Source organism: Notothenia rossii (assembly GCF_949606895.1).
Source record: "Notothenia rossii genome assembly, chromosome: 9".
Taxonomy (NCBI): domain Eukaryota; kingdom Metazoa; phylum Chordata; class Actinopteri; order Perciformes; family Nototheniidae; genus Notothenia; species Notothenia rossii.
The window spans coordinates 75,465,066-75,479,594 of NC_136907.1; the positions used below are offsets into that span (position 1 = coordinate 75,465,066).

At 41.9% G+C, this 14,529-nt stretch overlaps 1 protein-coding gene across 2 annotated transcripts in view; it reads right to left on the bottom strand.

Annotated features, from left to right (window-relative positions):
• Nucleotides 1-8,995: 8,995 nt before the first annotated feature.
• The window catches only part of LOC307018619 (neuropilin-1a-like), a 100,982-nt gene continuing 95,448 nt past the window's right edge, over nt 8,996-14,529 (bottom strand). For both annotated transcript variants that reach the window (XM_079648951.1, XM_079648950.1), the window contains exons 16-18: nt 13,090-13,186; nt 12,891-12,935; nt 8,996-12,295 (exon numbers count right to left, since the gene is read on the bottom strand). In XM_079648951.1, coding sequence (XP_079505077.1) covers nt 12,021-12,295; nt 12,891-12,935; nt 13,090-13,186 — 417 coding nt within the window. In that variant the 3' untranslated portion in view covers nt 8,996-12,020. The remainder of the gene's footprint in view (nt 12,296-12,890; nt 12,936-13,089; nt 13,187-14,529) is intronic.

The following is a 14,529-nucleotide window of genomic DNA, read 5'->3' on the forward strand; positions in this document are numbered from 1 at the left end:
CCTTCTGGGACATAGCCTTCAGTATGGCAGCCCCCACTCTCTGGAACGCTCTCCCTGCAGAGATCTGCAACATCCCCACGCTTGACGCCTTCAAAAGGGCCCTCAAGTCCCATCTGTCTGCCAAGGCCTTTGGCCCCAAATCTATTTGTTGTTTTGTCTGACTGCCTTTTGTTATGTTTGTTTCTACTCCTGTTCTTCTTTTTAAAGCGACCTTGGGTCTCATGAAAGGCGCTATATAAATCCAAGTATCCTATTATTAATACATCCCATACATAATTGGAACGGTAAGAATCTCAGCTACAACACTGACTAAAGCCTTTCCATCTCCAGTATGCCTGACAAGCATTTTTATAATATACAGTAAACATATCTTTGATTTATTGCAAAATTATAAAATGAAATTATTCACCCCTGCTGTCATTCTGGCTTTCACTGTTCAAATGAGATGTCAACCATCAAAATGGAATAAGGGGTTCCAAGGGGTTCTCAAACGGATAGGTTATTAATTGATTTGCCTAATAGTTGCTTAAAATGCTACAATAACATTTGCAATTCGTTATTAATCTGCCATGTACGGTCTCTCAGCCACCGTAGTGTCGTGTCATGTGGGCGTGTCGTGTAGTGTCGTCAATTCGCTTTTAATCTGCCATGTACGGTAGTGCCTCTCAGCCACCGTAGTGTCGTGTCAGGTGGGCGTGTCGTGTACTGTCGTGTACAGGTCCCATGGACCGGAAGTAGATGGGCGTGACTTCGCCACTCTATCGAGCGTGGATGTATAAGAAGGGTATCGAGGTGGCGTCTCGTCGCTACGGTTCTCTCTCTGTGTGAGCTCCAGCACTACTGATCCATCATCTGTGTGTTTGGATAAACCTCTGAATGGACTGCGTGCTCTTTTTTCTGGAGCGTTTACCTCGGACTACATGAGCTAGCTTAGCATGCTAGCTGAAAACACTAGTCAGATTGAGAGTTTGATGGAGAGAGAAACTGTGTGTTTAACGGAGTTTGCAGGAAAAGGTGATCTAGTAAACATGAGTAACTTCCAAAATCTGCTGTCGGTGAAGAAGCAGCGACTCACTGCCTAACCTCATCTAAGGGGGTTTGGGGGCATGCACCACCAGGAAGATTTTTTTTAAATTTTGAAGTTAAAAGCATCAGTCTGGTGCACTTTGAGAGCAACATGAAGAGATCTATGGATAAATCTCTCAACACCCATATGAAACAGAACTATAAGCAGATTTTTTTCTTTATGGATATTTTACAAATCACTTCCCTTTTAAACTGTATTCTTGTTTATTAATAACAACTTTTTTTTACTGTCATATTAGTATTGTATACCTTTTTACTTTATTCTCTTATTTTTCTATAACTATAATGATCATATAAAGATGTGCCTTTACCTCACTGGTTGGAGAAAAAGCTTCTTATATTCGTTAGCATAGCTAGCTAACCAGATGCTAATAACAACAAAGTTATTGACTGTATGATCAGTATGACAGATGAACAGATCGCCACTGGGCTTTCAACTAAAGACACAGCCACGCAAAAACTGCGGCATGTGAACAGCTCCTTATGGGTATTGCAATTTGTGAAGTCCCGGCCCGGAGCCGCGTTCTGGTGCTCTCCGTTAGAATTACACTCCTGTCAGACGAGACATATACCACGTGATGACACGTTAGGCTCGTGTTGTGTTCAAGGACCCTGACCTTGGCCAGGAAAAACAAGCTTGTTTAATTATTTTGCGGTCTAGATTTCTTGAATTTTTTTCTTTTTTGCGTGTGTTTATAAATTACCTCGAGGGCCGAACCAAATGGTCTCGCGGGCCGTATACGGCCCGGAGGCCGGAGGTTCCCCACCCCTGTTCTACAGCATCTCTGAAACCATGACTCTCCTCCACAGAGTCCAGACCACATTCACTCGGCCGCTACATGCTGGAGTTTGGGTTTGTGATAATGGAACCACAGCTGAGTTTTGTAAACTGAAATAGCCTGAAGTCATTTGAGGAACTCTTCTACTTCTTAAACTCATTGTGTGTCCATCATTGTTGCTGAGAGCTGATTGTTCATGTCTTCACTGCACAGAGATCAGCTGTCAATCAAACATTATGGGATGTGCTTTAACATCTTCTCGTGAGTTGCTCTGTAGATGTTGGAGTTTCTTTAGGCGGCGCTCCTTTCTGTGTCTGTTTAGCCATGGAGGCTGTCACTGCTCAGAAGGATTTCTGTTAACCTCAACTCATATTTCTCTGCATGGAAATGTAAACTTTGCTCTAAAACGTGAGTCTTTAGAGGGAAAGCACCAGAGCTTCTTTCATTGTAGATATTTTATTCTAAAGGTCTTTTTTTTGGACTAAGTCTCAATGTGTTGAATGCATAAATGAAAGTTTGAAGAAGGAAATAAAACACATTCAAAGAAAAGGGATACAAAATAAAAGCTAACAGGTTGAATTTGAAGTAAATTGTGTTTCTATTTTCAAAATGTGAGATGAGTGCCACATTTACATGTCTGTAAAAAATAAAATGTTAGTTTTTTTTTGTAAATAAATGAAATAAGAGGAGAAAGGTGAAAATCTCAGTATTTTGTGTTTTTAATTATAAAAATATCTCAAAATTATTTTTCTGAAACAAGATGTTTAATTTTTTTTAATAAATGTTGTATTTATCTGTAGGATTAAGAAAAATCAAATGAATTCAGATTTTCTTTTATTTTCAGAAAAAGATGTGAAAGACTTTTAGCTGATGGTTGGTGTAGATTTCTCTTCATTCACATGTGTGTTGGCCAGGGCCGGCCCTAGACTTTTGGGGGCCCTCAGCGAGCTTTGGCTTGGGGGCCCCCCTCACCCTAGCGCATTCTCACTACGGAACACGGAACCAACTTTTGTCTTATGTTAGTATAAGCACAAATATTGTATAAATAAGCATGTAAACACCGTGGACCTAACCTCCTCTAGGGGGGTCCTCACCTCCTCTAAGGGGGTCCTCACCTTCTCTAGGGGGGTCCAGGGGCTTGCTCCTCTGGGAAGATATATTTTTTTAAATATTGAAGTTAAAAGCATCAATCTGTTGCACTTTGAGAGCAAAATTAAGAGATCTATGGATACATCTCTCAAAACCCGTATGAAACAGAACTGTAAGCAGATTTTTCTTTATGGATATTTTACAAATCACTTAAACCGTATTCTTGTTTTGTCATATAGTATTTCATAACTGTTTTTCATTTATTCTCTCTGGCTGTCCATCTCATAATGTTCACATAGAAACTAGCTGTCAATAGGAATATCATTCAGAAGAATTATAATTTAAAGAGGTTGCACATTTAAATTCAGGTGTTGTTATGGCAACGTCAGTAGCCAAACAGCCACATTTACTGCTGCAAATACGTTCAAACATGCTGTCGACACGTAAAACAGTGGCAACTATGCCACCATTTCAGCTGACTTTTTCTCAGAAATACTGTCACATAACATCCATATATTTCAGTGCTAGGTTGATGATTAGCTAACTATGAAACACTAACTGACAGGACTCAGGATCAACTGTGTACTGTAAGGCAGCTTCTAGCTTCATGTCGAACAGTAAGTCAACCCAGAGAGCTTTCTTTGAAATCACCAGGTAACGCTAAAAAACATTACATTTAGATTGTATGACAGTGTTTATTTAATATATCTGGCTAGCTATAGCTACTTGCTAATGGTTTAGCTTACCCCTGCTATTCAAAGTAATGTCAACGTAGCTGTAATTTATGCTTTGCTTACATGTTCGCATAACTTGGAAGTTTACTGACATTTACATAGGCTACCTTGTTTACCTGTGGCTCTGGGGTTGTTGTGTGAGCTACCACTTGAGAATTGTCATATTTTTTAAGAAATGTTTTTCTTATGTCCATCTTCAAAAACTCTTGAGTCCGACTGACAGTTTATTTTAAACATTCTCACAGCTCACAGGATAGGTACCTGTCAGCCAATAAGACATGTTTATCCCAATTCAACTCTCAGGTTGGTCTGGTGTCTTGCTTCTGTTGCATTCACTGAACACGGGAAATTACAATCCTGCCGTCCTCTCTTAGTGGCTGCGGGGCCCTAAGCGCCGCTTATGTCGCTTAATGGGTCGGGCCGGCTCGGCACATTGCTGTTAATATGTTTCATCGTTTTTGAAGCTGCAGCACGTTACTCCTGATGTAAGTGTTTGGGCCGTTGTAGCGAGATTGCACCTGCCGTCCACCATAGTTTGTACATTTTAAACTTAAACATCGAGTTTAAAGTAATACAGGGTAAAATAAATGTCTTCTTGTTCTTCAGAGTGTGATGACAACTGCTGCAACACTTTTTAGACCGTAAAACCGGGATGACATTGAAACCAGAGCTGAAAAAGGTGTACTTGTACAAGATGAAAAAGGCATCTCTTGCTAAGATGTAGCAGGAAATAAATAAAGGAGGCTGATGAGCCGTTTCTCCACCAGCGGCAGTTTGATGTCTGACCGGAACAGGAAGGAACTCCTGCGTCACGTTGTAAACGTTAAAGTCACACAGGGAACATTGAGCTTCTGTTCTTCTGTGGGTTTGTTTTGAGTCTAATGTAAGAGTATAAAGCGAGGTGTGTGTGTCGATGAGACAACACAACAGAACTCAGGTATGAGTTTGAGATTGTGTAAATAGACTTCTCTGTTTCATTTATTCTACTCTGTATAATTGTTCTGTAGTTATTGTAGCTAAAACGGCGATTTCTGAGAGATTTTAAAATCTCAGATCTGCTCAACTCCAGGCGTAACTCAGGTCTCAGTGAGTCACGCCCCTCAAGTGTGCATTTCAATAGGCAGGAAGACTCTGCTGTCGCCCATCAGCAGAAAATAGTTAACTAATTACAGGGGCGTGCCCCCAAAGCTGTGAGAACTGAGCAATCAGGTATCCATCTTAAGTTGCATTTTCCTGGAGCGTCAGCTTCAGCGTCAGCTTGACGAAGACTGACAAAGACATTAAGAGTCCTGTGGGAGTAAGACTGACAAAGACATTAAGAGTCCTGTGTGAGTCACGTGGGAGGCAAAGAGGAGGCAAATCCTACTCTGATTGCGCCAAGTATCGCTGGTGTTATTTAGTTTTATTCAATTCTCTTGGGTTCTCTAGCCCCTCATGCTTTAATCATGTGTATTTTCTGCATTCCTGTTCATGTGTCTTCTCGCAATTATCACTGGCCCCGTGTTTCTCCTAGATCTCACCGGCCTGCTCTCGTCTATCCCACATGCTCCACTGAGATCCAACATCTCGTTTCAGGGGGCCTGTGGAACTGCCAGTCAGCTGTTCCTAAGGCTGACTTCATCTCTGGCTACGCTTCCCTGCAGTCTCTGGATTTCCTTGCTCTCACGGAGACCTGGATTACACCATCCAACACATCCACCCCAGCAGCTCTCTCCACAGCATATTCCTTCTCCCATACACCCAGACCCTCTGGCAGAGGAGGTGGCACTGGTCTCCTGCTCTCTCCCAAATGGAGCTTTTCCCTCTTCAAGCTACCTAACTTCACTCCTTCCACCTTTGAATTCCATGCCGTCACAGTAACCCATCCTATACAATTAACCATTGTTGTTCTCTACCGTCCACCAGGCGCCTTGGGGGACTTCTTGGAGGAGTTAGATAATCTCCTCTCACACATCCCTGAAACTGGCCCTCCCGCTGTACTTCTCGGCGATTTCAACCTCCAGACAGGGAAGATATCTGAACTAACATCTCTGTTAACCACCTTTGCTTTCTCACTGTCTCCATCCCCACCAACTCATAAAGCTGGCAATGTCCTTGATCTCATATTCTCAAGGAACTGCTCTACTTCTAACCTCTCTGTAAACCCGCTCCACACCTCCGATCACTTCTTCATTTCATTCTCTCTACCCCTTTCCAAACATAACAACCTCATCTCTTCTAACTCTGCTCCTGTCCGCCGTAACCTCCGTTCCCTCTCCCCCTCTACCTTTACCTCATCGGTGCTCTCAGCCCTCCCTTCCTCTGACTCGTTCCAACTCCTGCCTCCAAACGCTGCTGCAAAAACTCTCCTCTCGACTCTCTCATCCTCTCTGGACTTTCTCTGTCCTCTCACATCGCGGCCGGCTCGTCAGTCCCCTCCTGCTCCCTGGCTAAATGATGCACTGCGTGCTAATAGAACCATCCTTCGGGCAGCAGAGCGGAAATGGTGGAAATCCAAACACCATGACGACCTCCTAACCTATCAGGCTCTCCTCTCCTCTTTCTCTGCTTCCATCTCTCAGGCAAAAAGCACTTTCTTTCAAGATAAGATCCAATCTTCCTATTCCAATCCCAAAAAACTATTTTCTATCTTCTCCACCCTCTTGGACCCCCCCAAAGCACCTCCCCCCTCCTCCCTTCTGTCAAGCGACTTTGTTAACCATTTTGAAAAAAAGGTTGATGATATTCGCTCTTCTTTTTCTGACTCACCTTTACTCACCGCTGGGTCACCAGACCCTCCCTTCACCCACACACTGACCTCCTTCTCCCCTCTCTCTCCAAGTGAGGTTCTTACCCTCGTTACCTCTGCCCGTCCTACCACCTGTTCTCTGGACCCTATCCCCTCAAACCTCCTTCAGACTATCGCTCCTGATATTCTACCATTTCTCACCCATTTCATCAACACTTCTCTAACTTCTGGTCACTTTCCAAACAGTCTCAAGGAGGCAAGAGTAAACCCTCTCCTAAAGAAACCCACTCTCAACCCGTCTGATGTTATTAACTACAGACCCGTCTCTCTCCTCCCGTTCCTGTCTAAAACACTTGAACGTGCTGTCTTTAAACAACTCTCCTCTTATCTCCATCAGAACAACCTTCTGGATCCGCACCAGTCTGGTTTCAAGGCAGGTCACTCAACAGAAACTGCTCTCCTTGCTGTCTCTGACAAACTGCACACTGCTAAAGCAGCCTCCCTCTCCTCTGTCATCATCCTTCTGGACCTGTCTGCTGCATTCGACACGGTGAACCATCGGATCCTCCTTCGCACTGTCCAAGAACTTGGAGTTTCAGGCACTGCACTTTCCCTCCTCACCTCATACCTCAACGACCGCACCTACAGGGTTACTTGGAGAGGGTCCGAGTCCGACCCTTGTCAATTAACTACAGGGGTCCCTCAGGGCTCGGTTCTTGGTCCCCTCCTCTTCTCCTTGTACACAAACTCGCTCGGGTCTGTCATTAGCCCGCATGGTTTTTCATACCACTGCTACGCTGACGACACCCAACTAATTCTGTCCTTTCCCCGCTCAGAGACCCAGGTCGTCGCACGCATCTCTGCTTGCCTAGCAGACATCTCTCGGTGGATGTCTGCTCATCACCTCAAGCTCAACCTTGACAAGACTGAACTGCTCTTCCTTCCGGGAAAAGATTGTCCCACTCTTGACCTAACAATCAACATCGGCACCTCTGTTGTTTCCCCGACTCAGACTGCAAGGAATCTGGGTGTGGTCCTAGATAACAAACTGTCCTTCACTGCAAACATCGCTGCTACAACCCGCTGCTGCAGATACACGCTTTACAACATCAGGAGGATACGTCCCCAGCTGACCCAGACATCAGCGCAGATTCTGGTCCAGGCTCTCGTCATCTCACGCCTAGACTACTGCAACTCCCTCCTGGCTGGTCTACCTGCATGTGCCATCCGACCTCTGCAGCTCATCCAGAATGCAGCGGCTCGTCTGGTCTTCAACCTTCCCAAATTCTCCCACACCACACCGCTCCTCCGCTCCCTTCACTGGCTTCCAGTAACTGCTAGAATCCACTTCAAGACACTGGTACTTGCGTACCATGCTGCGAATGGATCTGGCCCTTCCTACATCCAGGACATGGTTAAACCGTACACCCCAGCACGTGCACTCCGCTCTGCATCAGCCAAACAGCTCGCTGCACCCGCACTGCGAGGGGGACCCAAGTTCCCGTCAGCAAAAACACGTGGGTTTGCTATCCTGGCTCCAAAATGGTGGAATGAGCTCCCCATTGAAATCAGGACAGCAGATAGCTTACACATCTTCCGACGCAAACTGAAAACTCATCTCTTTAGACTCCACTTCGAGCGATAATATTACTAACAAAGCACTTATATACTAATAAAGGGCTGGCTTTCTAAATGCCAGTTGAGTAGCACTTGAAATGTTTGGCTCTATGAAACCTGATGTACTTATATGATTCTGTTTTCTTAAAGGTTGTATCTTCCTGGTCGAATGCACTTATTGTAAGTCGCTTTGGATAAAAGCGTCAGCTAAATGCAATGTAATGTAATGTAATGTGTCAGCAGAAAGACATCGTGTGTGTGTGTGTGTGTGTGTGTGTGTGTGTGTGTGTGTGTGTGTGTGTGTGTGTGTGTGTGTGTGTGTGTGTGTGTGTGTGTGTGTTAGGTGTGAGAGATAAGAAAGGGTGAGTCTGTGAGAGAAATTAGAGCATTATTTGCGTGTGTATGAGTTGAGGTTGTGTCAGCAGAAAGACAGTGTGTGTGTGTATGAGTTGAGATTGTGTCAGCAGAAAGACAGCAGGTGTTTGTGTGTGTTCTTGTTAATGTCAGGTTTGAGAGATAAGAAAGGGTGAGTTATTAGTATTATTAATAATAATAATGTTTTGTGTGTGGTTTATGGAGGGTGGCGCCCTCTATTGGCCAGCCGCAACTGTCTGTGTGTTCCTCTGATACTTTTCTTATTTTTGATGTATCCATAGTTCGCTCATCGAGCCGGGGGTCAGGTTATTCAAGAAAAGGCACTGGCGCGGGACCGTAGCAGGATATGACGCATATTTTAGTTGACCTAATGAAAACCGTTACTTTTTTATTTGCAAAAACGAAATATAAATAGTCCTACAAATATTGTTATTTTTTATTTTTGTCTAAGCTCAAGGGAGCCAGAGCAGAGGGTTGCTGACCCCCAGGACAACAGGAGGATTAAACCCAAAATACAGTCAGATACCAGGAGACGCTTGTAATTGTGTCGTTTAAAACCATTGACCCTCTCTGAGGTGGGACAGAAACAGCAGAGAACTTTTTTATTTAAAACATTTATTTGATCCAATTCTTTGGAATGTAATAGTCGATGATCAGAGACGACAGAGACGGATGAGTCCGAGCAGAAAGTCAAAGTACAAACAATACTTTTAGTCACGTAAGGCCTCACTGCTTTTCCATTGTTCTTTTTTTACTTCCATATTTCCTTTCTTTCAATTTTCCCGGATCTGAGACAGCAAAAAATTACAGAAGCAGTATTTAAAAAAAAAAAAAAGTCTTGTCATTCAAAGAAAGAAAAATAATAAAACAATGGCACGTACATCAGTGACGGTACAAAAACAAGGTGATATCATACCAAGTAAATAAAATGGTTACGTTTCAAAGAGACGCATATAGTAAGCTTTTTCGAGAATGAAAAACATCTCTGTACATTTTTCAGAATTATAACATTTTCATCTGAAACCGTGTTAAAAGAAGCAACAATAACACTGTCCTCTCCTTCCTTCTACCTCTCTCTTCATAAATCAACATCATAAACACAGATTCTTTTTTTTATTTTTAAATATATCAGTGCAACATTTTGTTTTTCAGTGCTGCAGCATCCTTTCTTGTTTGAAGGGGAAAAAACACATTCGTTCAGACGGAAATTATTATAATTTTGATAATCTGTGTCTTCTAATGTAAACATATGTAGTAGATATTTTTTTAACCAGTGTGGTTCTCATGAGCAAAAAGGAACATCTCGACAGTCAGAGCACCTTCAAATGATCGGAAATGTTCTTTACTGCAACCGGACAATCATTTGATTGAACCTGATTGAGAAGGTGGATTTCCTTTACAACAAAACGTCTCTAAAAGAAATAATTGATTTTTTTTTACCACAATTTTAGTTCATGTGATGCTACATTAAAAAAGGGCAGATTGAACTTCCACAGTGCAACAGGGGACACGAAACATGTAAAACCTGCTAAATGGCTTTTTAATATATAGTAAAGTATCGTCAGCATATAGTAAGAATTCTCCTATTAATTATCACATCTGTGAACATCTGTTCGAGGTTGACAAGGTTATTGACTTATCACAACACGTTAGCTAAAGAAGCTAAAACATAACATTTATACTAGCACTGTCTCAAAAGGCTAATTAATTTCAGTTTTTAAACAATTTTTACTGAGATGTTTGAACAGCAAATCATGCTGCTGCAGAATTGGGTTACACTGCAAACTACAAATCAAATGTCCGATTATTTCAAAACAACAAATGAAATGAATGAGCCTTATTGTTTTGCAAAGCATATCTGTTGGGTCTCTGCTCTGATAATAGCTAGTAAATTGTTTGTGTTGTCATTGTGTGTGTTATGGCCACTTTAGCACAAGCGAATTGGACAGAATGATAGGCTGCAGTTAGCCACTTGTTGGAGTTGCTAAACGCCGTTTAGATCCTTTAAAGATTTCTCCTCTGATAGTCGACACAGGAAAAACACCGACAGAGAGTACAGCATTGTGATGGCAAACATTGTGTCTTCGTCTTTCATTCAGGACAGTCATCATTTAAGTCCTCCACATCCTCAAAGTTTATTAAAAGATGCTGTTGGAGGTCTTTCTGATGGCTGGACACACGCCTCTTTAAAGGTTCAGAAGTCATTTTGTGTGCCAGCGAGAACCGTTAGCCGGGAAAATATTATAATCCATCTTGACTAGCTGTCATCGTTTTGGTGAGGTTGTCCGTGTTACCCTGTACAAAAAACATCCCTTCCCATGAGGCATCTCTCCATAATCTCAAAGCCGTTTCCATCGATATAAAATCCTCCCTGTTCTCAGAGCACAAACAGAAACTAAACAACATCAACAAATATCACAGAATGGCAACCAGATCCAGCACAAATGAATATTTTCTCTGTACATTTTAGAGGATTCGTGTGATTCCAACAGAGAAAGGATACTGCCGCACTGGTGTCTTTTTCTATAGAAAAGGACGCTCAAATATATTAAAACATATGTACAATATGTTGGATGTTTCATGAGCCATGAACATGAGGCTTTCAGGGCTCCTACACCTTTCACATTCTGAATTTCAAAACTTTTCCTAAAGTTTTCTGGATTTTACCATTTGTATCCGTGTCACCACGAGTGTCATCAAGGCAAGAAGAGCTTCAAATCTACACCGACATTTGATATTTGACAGTACAATACTGAAACATAAACAATAGTTTGGTTTAATAACAATCTATAAAAATGTCTGGACTTTTCTCACGTTTTTGTGTCGGAACCCCCGGACGGATGAAGCAAGAAAAAAACCAGCAAAAAAACAAGGCAACAGAAAAATTGGAGAAAAAAAAAGGCACTGTTGGAACTAGACACAGGTCAACCGCCTTCACACACACACAAACTCACACACACACAAATACAAATGCTTGCCATTCATGTATGCAGATGAGTGTGATGCACACATACACGCCTACTCTGAATGATACACACCTTCAATGCAGTATATGGATTTGACACGTGTTGCTGTCAATGTGTGTACATGAGTGTGACGCACACATACATGCATACAGCTAGACTGAATGATACACACCTTAAATGCATATACAGTACATGGATGGACGCACACACTCTTTCACACAAACTCACAGGGACATATGACGAGCTAAAGAGCCATATATCCGAATAGCAAATTCCACATTCTCCTCTCTTTCTGTGAAACTATAACATCTGAACAAAAAAGACAAAACAAATCTTTCCATAAAGTTCACAAACGATACTTTCTTCTGAATTGGTCTCAACACCAGCATGTGATTACATGAAATCAACACCGAAAAACAAATAGAATCCTTTCTTCTTCTTTTTTTTTTGTTACTGTACAGATTCTTTATACACAGTGCCCCCTGCAGGTCAGTCCTTCTCACTGCCGCTCCTGAGAAAACAAAATTACATTGGCTCACTTTCAGCCCACCCTGCCGTCCCTTCAGAGGCCTCGGACCCCGTGTTTTTACTCCCACATGATTGGCTGCAATGTCCGTGCGGAGTGATATCCGCAGCTCCCTCCGCCTCACGCCTCTGAGTAGTTATTCTGTCCGTTCATCTTGTCCTTCTTTAGCTTCACGCCGTCCACCAGCTCAAAGTTATAGTTCTCCAGTGCGGATAAGTTCCTGTCCGTCATGCTGCCCTGCGAGCAGGCGCAGTACAGTACCACGCCACAGATGGCGCCCAGGAACACGCCCAGCGCTGACATGGCGATGATGGTGATGAGGATCGGGTCCAGGGTCTTCAGCATGTTGCCCGGACCCCCCAGCTCACTGTTTTCCTGGGAGAGGGAGTCCATCGCTGGGAGAAAATAAAAAGACGGACGCTAGTTATGATCCATTATTATCCATCAGATCTTCTGTTAAAGTGATAATGTAAATGATCTCATTTTAAGGGTCATCTGTTTCTTACAAAGGGTTTTCTATCCAAAAGTTTCATGTCAAAATGAGTAGTTAAATCGACGGTAATTAGTGGAAACAACTGGAACAATGGAAATCTATACAAATCCATGGTACACATACAAAAGAATAATCAGGAATAGTTTTAAGTATGTGTACAACATTTCTTGGAGGATTTTAATCCACTGATTCGATCCTTAAGCTGTCTTAAAAAGTATCAACTAACTGAAACATTTTTTATAATTTCTTAGAAGCAAACACAAGTTTGATCTTTGAACTCTATTGTTGGTATTCATTTGATGTTGTTATTGTAATTTAAAGGACTATTTGCTAGATTTAATTTGCACAAATCCCAGTTTAGGAAGGCACATTTTTACCATTCTGTGAAGAGCATTGAAAGTCTATCGAAACGTGCTCTGTAAAATCAAGAGTCGGTGCAACCAACGTGAACATATTTACACTTTATTAACAACATTGCAATCAGAAATGTAACTTACGTAGAATGAAGATCTCAGTTGGTGGAGATGTAGGAGTTTCTGGATCTGAAGAGAAAAAACAGCTTCCATTAGATCAAATTCATGCAAATAAAGTCAGACAAAACAAAGAAGGGCAACGATCTGTGAGGTGACACATCCCTGCTCAGTATAACAGTATATATTAATAATATTAAGTGAGGTATAATAACACAGCACTCACCCTTGCAGTCCTCCATACTGAGTCCATCTATGATCTGGATGTTGTCCACAGCGATGTGACCGGCACTGCGTCTCTCTGCAACTCCTTCCACCACCACCTGAGAAACAAAGCAGTCAGTCATTAAAACATGCTTTAGACCAGGGGTAGCCAACACGGTGCTAACTGCGGGCACTCAGTCGCCCGCAGGGGCAAAGTGAGTCGCCCGCCGAGCATGTTCTAAAAATAGCTCGCCAAGCAATTCCAAAAAGTATAAAATACACAAAACAAAAAAAGAAATGTAATTAAAAGAACCTACCCTATGCATAAACGAAACCTCAATCATAGCGAACCCTATCTACTTACTACAACTCTATATATATCTAACACCCCTACCCCCACCCCCACAATGAATATCGACCAATCACGTTCTTGCTTGATTTGCGGGACCAGCGTTGCAGTCGGGAAGAAAAGCAATGTGGCACCTCCCCACTGATTTTCCTTCTGGCAGAATCTACACAACAGCCCCATTGAACAGCCTATCATGCCAGCCTATACAACACATGAGGGGCAGAGTTTTACTGTGTGTGTGTTGCAACTTGCATATATATTTATTGCACTTGATGCACACATACACATGGCGTAATTTCCTTTAAAAAAAATAGTTTAAAAGGGGAGTGATTAGTCAAATATGCATAAATGAAAAGATAGAATGCTAACTAGGTAACATACAGTAAGATAAGAATAAACAAGTTTAAATGAGTTGTTATTGATTGTGATCATATCCTAAAGATGTTTGGATTATTGAAAAGTATACAGCTCCCTTTCATATGAGCGTTGAGAGCTGTATCCATCAATTCATTTTGTGCTCAAAGGGCTCCAGATAGATGCATTTCACTTCAACATTTAAAAGAAAATTCCCCTGGAGGATGTGAGGTCCACCCCCAAATAAAGCAGGTTAAATAATTAAATTGCATACATGTTATTTTAGTAAACACTGAAAACGGGTCCCACAGACCAAAACAGCACACAAAGGTTAAAGGTAAGCATATAATAATGTTGAAATGTGCTAAATATAACACTGCAAAAAACAAAAAAAAGAGGAGTAAAAGTAGCCCCCGACTTGTTTTATTTTTTGAAAGTAGCTCTCATCCTAAAAAAGGTTGGTGACCCCTGCTTTAGACAATCTACAAACTTCTTATTTAGAACTGCAATATATGCAAAGTTGTCTATTCAGGACATGAGGCACCAATGGGTTGCATGAGAGTAAAATGTAACAACACTACATTTCATTCACTTGTTGCTATACCTCTCTAATTATCGCTCTTCTCCCCTGTTGAACATTTAAATATCTTAACTTCTTCTGAACCCTAATCTATATTAAAATGAACATATTATCTGCCACTATGTTTTTTTGCACTACTAAATACTGTTAATATTTATATTAATGATGTGACCGTGTGT